The sequence below is a fragment of the Nycticebus coucang genome, chromosome 19 (genome assembly GCF_027406575.1).
Source record: "Nycticebus coucang isolate mNycCou1 chromosome 19, mNycCou1.pri, whole genome shotgun sequence".
Taxonomy (NCBI): Eukaryota; Metazoa; Chordata; class Mammalia; order Primates; family Lorisidae; genus Nycticebus; species Nycticebus coucang.
The window spans coordinates 55,858,625-55,863,204 of NC_069798.1; the positions used below are offsets into that span (position 1 = coordinate 55,858,625).

Genomic DNA, 4,580 nt, shown 5'->3' on the forward strand with positions numbered 1-4,580 from the left:
GCGCGGGTCGGGAGCGTGTCCCGGCGGTCGCGCACAGTGGGGGGCTCGCCCTCCCGCTCCGGTGCCGCGCTAGCTCCTGGGTTCTCTCCGCGGGGCGGGACGGGGCGGGCCCGGAGTCAAGTTTCCTACGTCACTGGTAAGTCCCTATAAGACCAGAGCGCGGAGCCGGGCCCTGGGACCTCAGAGGTTCCCGGCACGACTGTGCGTTTGGTAGCTTCGTGCTTCTCGGTTTTCCCGTACCGCCACCCGGTCCCGCCCGGCTGCCCGCGCGCACTTCGCATCCTGCAGACGCCCGAGGTGCTCGGGCTGGGAGACTGAGACCCCGGCATCCGCAGCAGCGTTCGCGGCGGCACTTGCGGAGATGGCCGGGAAGAAGGCGCGTAAGAACGCGCAACCGAGCCCCGCGCGCACTGGTACACACCGGCTGGGGCCCGGGGTGGCCGGGGCCGGGGTCGAGGTCTTGGTCGGGGCGGGTTCGACCTGTCGGGGCTCGGGCCCTGCGGGCCCTGGGGCTCCAGGTCGCGCCAGGTGTGCGCTCTGGCGCATGCCTTCGGGACGCTTCCAGGAAGTTCTTCAGGATTTTTCCCAGGATCGCGGAGACTGCGAGAGAAGGAACAGGGTTTGGGGTTGGGATAAGGTTACATTTATTAGCCGGCACTTGAAAACTCCTCTGCTCTTCCCTATCCTCGGGGCCTGGGCCGGGGAAAAACAAGTGCAAGTTCAGGCCACAGCCAGGAGGAGAAACTGCCACGGCAGGTGGAGCAGAGAGGGCTCAGGAACCCCCGGGAGCCGTCAGGAACCTTGTGTTCACTTAAGTCTTATTTGTTAAGACTGGTGTTTAAATCGATATTGTGGAGCTGAAGATAATAGAGTGGTTCCCCTATCTTTTTTTTCACCCATCCATTCCCATTCCCTCCGCATACAACTCCATCCTCACTTTTCAGGTCACCAGCCCCCTTTTAAAACATAAGTGTAGGCGGTCATCTGCTAAGGGCTTGCAGCCAGGAAGCCAGGAAGGCCCTGGGCTCCATCCAAATCTGTGTGGGTCACCCTAGTATTGCGTCAGATTATAGGCCCCTCTTCGGAGTTAGTTTCGTTTTGTAGAGCTCATGGGGTGTGCAGGGGAAGTGATACATTACTAACGTGACCGTGCTAGGTTGGCGGCGGCAGGCTGCTCTCTTCAGGCGCTCGCCTGGGGCAGGAAAAGTTTTTTGTCTTTTGTGCTGTCTTAAAAGAGTTCCGGAAAAACCTAACATGCTTACTTCCCAGGAAAAAGGGACAGCGGGGGGAGTGTAGAAACCTTGATTGGATATTAATACATTTGTAAGTTCTTTAATTTATAAATTACGGAAACAACTGAGAACTATTTTCTGCTCTCCTCCCCTTTATTTTGTCAAAGATAATTTTTCTACTTAAGAATTCAGGGCTTAAAAATATCGAATACTGAATGATACTGGCTTTTTATTTTATTTTATTTTATTTTGGGGGCTGGTGTAGAGACCGTTCTCAATCACCCTTGGTAGAGTGCTGTGGCATCACACACCTCACAGCAACCTTCAACTCCTGGGCTTGGGCGATTCTCCTGCCTCAGCCTGCCGAGTAGCTGGAACTTATAGGCGCTGCCACAACGGCTGGCCATTTTTTCGTTGTTGCAGTTTGGCCAGGGCTGGATTTGAACCCGCCACCCTTGGTATATGGGGCCGGCGCCCTAGCCACTGAGCCACAGGTGCCGCCCGATCCTGTTTTTTTAAAGATGTATGTTAATATATCTATCCGTTCACTGAAAAGAATGTCTTTGTCAATACTTCTTAAAATGTTTGACCCTGGAGCCCCTAAAAAATAGCATCTTAGGGATTTGTTAGGTCTTTCAGCGTAGGAGTAAGGGAAGATTTTACTTAGCTTCTTGCAGCGAGAAATCGGTTTAAAATTTTGCTTTATTGGGGTCGGGGTGGAGGAGGGCTCACACTTGTAATCCTAGCACTTTGAGGGGCTGACCTATGCAGCATGCACAGATTCCCCCCAGATAGAAAAATGAGGCAGGCATGGTAACCCCTGCCTGTAATCCCAGCTAGGGGGAAAGTTAAGCCAGGAGCATCCCTTGAGCTCAGGAGTTTGAGGCTGCTGTGAGCTGTGATGACACCACAGCACTGTAGCCTGGGCAGTAGCATGAGATCATATCTCAAAAATTTAGTTTTGCTATATATTTACAGCTTTACTTTTCTTCTGAGCCTAAATGTGGTTCTTTCATGGTCTAATTACAAAATAGACTAGATTTTGTAATCACGATGCTCTTTAATGTTTATGGTCCTGAAGTGGACCCAAAAGCCCTTGAATTGAACTTCAGAATATTAAAAAAAATTTCTAATTATAGTCAGATTTAGTGTTAGCTGCACTTACCGAAAGCTGCTTACTTGGAAATTTGATTACAAGCATTCTTTTAAAAAAATTATTTCATTAGAATACCTCAATTTAAAAATGGCGAACATGTGAAATTTTACTTTTTGCTTCACCATCTGCATAAAGGCAATGGATTGGTACAGATCCGGGCTTATGGAAAGAAGGTGGTTTACACTAAAATGTAAATATTTAAATTATTTTAAAGAATGTGGATTTAATTTTAGAATAAAATTTTTTTTTTTTAATTTGGCCGGGGCTGGGTTTGAACCCGCCACCTCCGGCATATGGGACCGGCGCCCTACCTGCTGAGCCACAGGCACCGCCCTAGAATAAATTTTATGAGACTTAATACTTTTAAGTTTTTTCATGAGGAAAAGAAAATTTAGATTTGCCTGTTAATGAGGGTGTAATCTAAGGTATGAATTATTGATGTTTAAACCAACTTTTTAAAAAAACCAAGTTTTTAAAAAACCAACTTTAAACCACATGTAGAACTTGACATCTGTTGTCTGGTCAAATGAGAACAGGATGACATCACTGAAGCTTAGTAAAGCTGGCATTACTCTTGGTGGAATTTGTCATTTGACATTGCCATATTTGGAAGTGAGAACACTTACCTCATCCAGGATGAATAAAAAAGTGTACATTCTAAATCACCTTTCTCATGCGCAGAAAACAGGCTTACGAGAAGCCAAGGATAAGGACTTCTGAGGGATGTTCAACTTGTCACATAGCTGGGCATATTAACTCTTGCTGATGACAGCTTGAAATATTGTCATTGTTAATTTTGATATTTTGCTTTCTTTCTCAGAGCTGGAAGAGGAGTGTGCTGCTCAGCTCAGGAGACTGGGAGACAAACTGAATTTTCGGCAGAAACTTCTGAATCTGATAACCAAATTCTTCTGCTCAGGAACCTGACTGCAACAAAAACTTGTGCATAAGGGGACTCCTTCGAAAGGGAAGTTTCCCACAATAGGTGCAAGTGGTACAAATTTCATAAATTCGAAGAGAGGTCTCATTGCATGTAATTGAGAGGAGTGAAAAGGAGCATTCACTTGCTGTGGATGCCCTTGAGAAGTGAAGATGGAATACCTCAGAAGAATTTCTGTGGGGGGGGTTTTCATATGTCATTTTTGGGGCTGTGAGAACATTGTAGAACTACTTTGTTTATTTGAAAACAACACTTTTTAGTTAGAGAATTATTCTGTTATTTTTGCTGAAGGTCATTGCCCAGCCTGGTATAAAAGGAGTTGAAAATAACATTAAGGCTGAAAGAAATAGTTCAGTGTCGGGTTTTTTTTTGTTTTTGTTTTTTTACTTTTCAGTGCCAACTTCAGAGCACTGTATACTATTTAGTTTATATATATTGTCTTGTTAAAAGGACAAATTTCGTTCTGAGAACACTGAATGTTATTGAATGTTGATTGCATAGGTCACTACATAATGTAAAATAAGTTAATTTGTTCTGATTCAAATTGTATTCTGTTCAGATGACTTTCATTAAATGTGTTCCGTGGGGTTAATTGGAAAGTGGAAAACTGGAAGATTACTTTGAAAAAATTGGGTTTTATAGGAGGACTACTTGGTGCCAGTTAAAAGTCCTGCACATTGAACATGAGAAAAGAGGATTTGGGATAACTAGGGAAAATGAAAAAAATAGAATTTGACTTTTCAACTGATGCAGTTAAAAGGCCAGTACTCATTCTAAAGATGTTCCTAAAAACTAAAATACTAATCAGTGTGTATCCTATGAAAAGCGATCTTTTAAAAGAAATAACATTTTCATAATTAGAATATACTTTGATTTAAAAAGGGACAGATATTTCTTATTCACAATGAAAATCCCATATAGACATACATGAAAATAATGGCATGATTGAATTTCAGCAGAAGTAACTATTTATTTTATCTATTTATAATCAAAATATTGTTTCATTTGAAGATGTGTGTTACAGTTCCATTTTTGAGTTTTGAGACAAGGATTTTATAACTACTTGAATTTTTACAGTAAAAATAATATAGGGTATAGTCACTTTATAAAAACTTACCTCACATTTGTTCTCAGTATTAAGGCTGTTTAGTTGGAAAGATGTTTTTTCTGCCAAGAGGTAGATATTCTGCCATATGGGTATTTATGGTCTATTTAAATGTATGTACACATATGAAAATTGGTATGTTGTCAC

The 4,580-nt window shown here is 43.3% G+C and overlaps 1 protein-coding gene across 2 annotated transcripts; it reads left to right on the forward strand.

Moving 5' to 3' along the window:
- The first annotated feature begins 200 nt into the window (after positions 1-200).
- Positions 201-3,717, forward strand: PMAIP1 (phorbol-12-myristate-13-acetate-induced protein 1). 2 transcript variants are annotated; one of them, XM_053571666.1, is made up of 2 exons: positions 201-413; positions 3,209-3,717. In XM_053571666.1, exons 1-2 carry the CDS (start codon positions 362-364, stop codon positions 3,313-3,315), a joined length of 159 nt encoding a protein of 52 aa, XP_053427641.1. In that variant the 5' UTR covers positions 201-361; the 3' UTR covers positions 3,316-3,717. The 2 variants fall into 2 exon arrangements, with proteins under 2 accessions (XP_053427641.1, XP_053427640.1); XM_053571665.1 differs by having other exon boundaries at positions 201-380.
- The last annotated feature ends 863 nt before the right edge of the window (positions 3,718-4,580 follow it).

Bases quoted from the DNA above. Each gene is read 5' to 3' on its own strand.
- PMAIP1 (XM_053571666.1), top strand. From the start codon at position 362: ATGGCCGGGAAGAAGGCGCGTAAGAACGCGCAACCGAGCCCCGCGCGC. The intron at 414-3,208 runs GTACACACCGGC...TTTCTTTCTCAG, and splicing joins ACCGAGCCCCGCGCGCACTG to AGCTGGAAGAGGAGTGTGCT.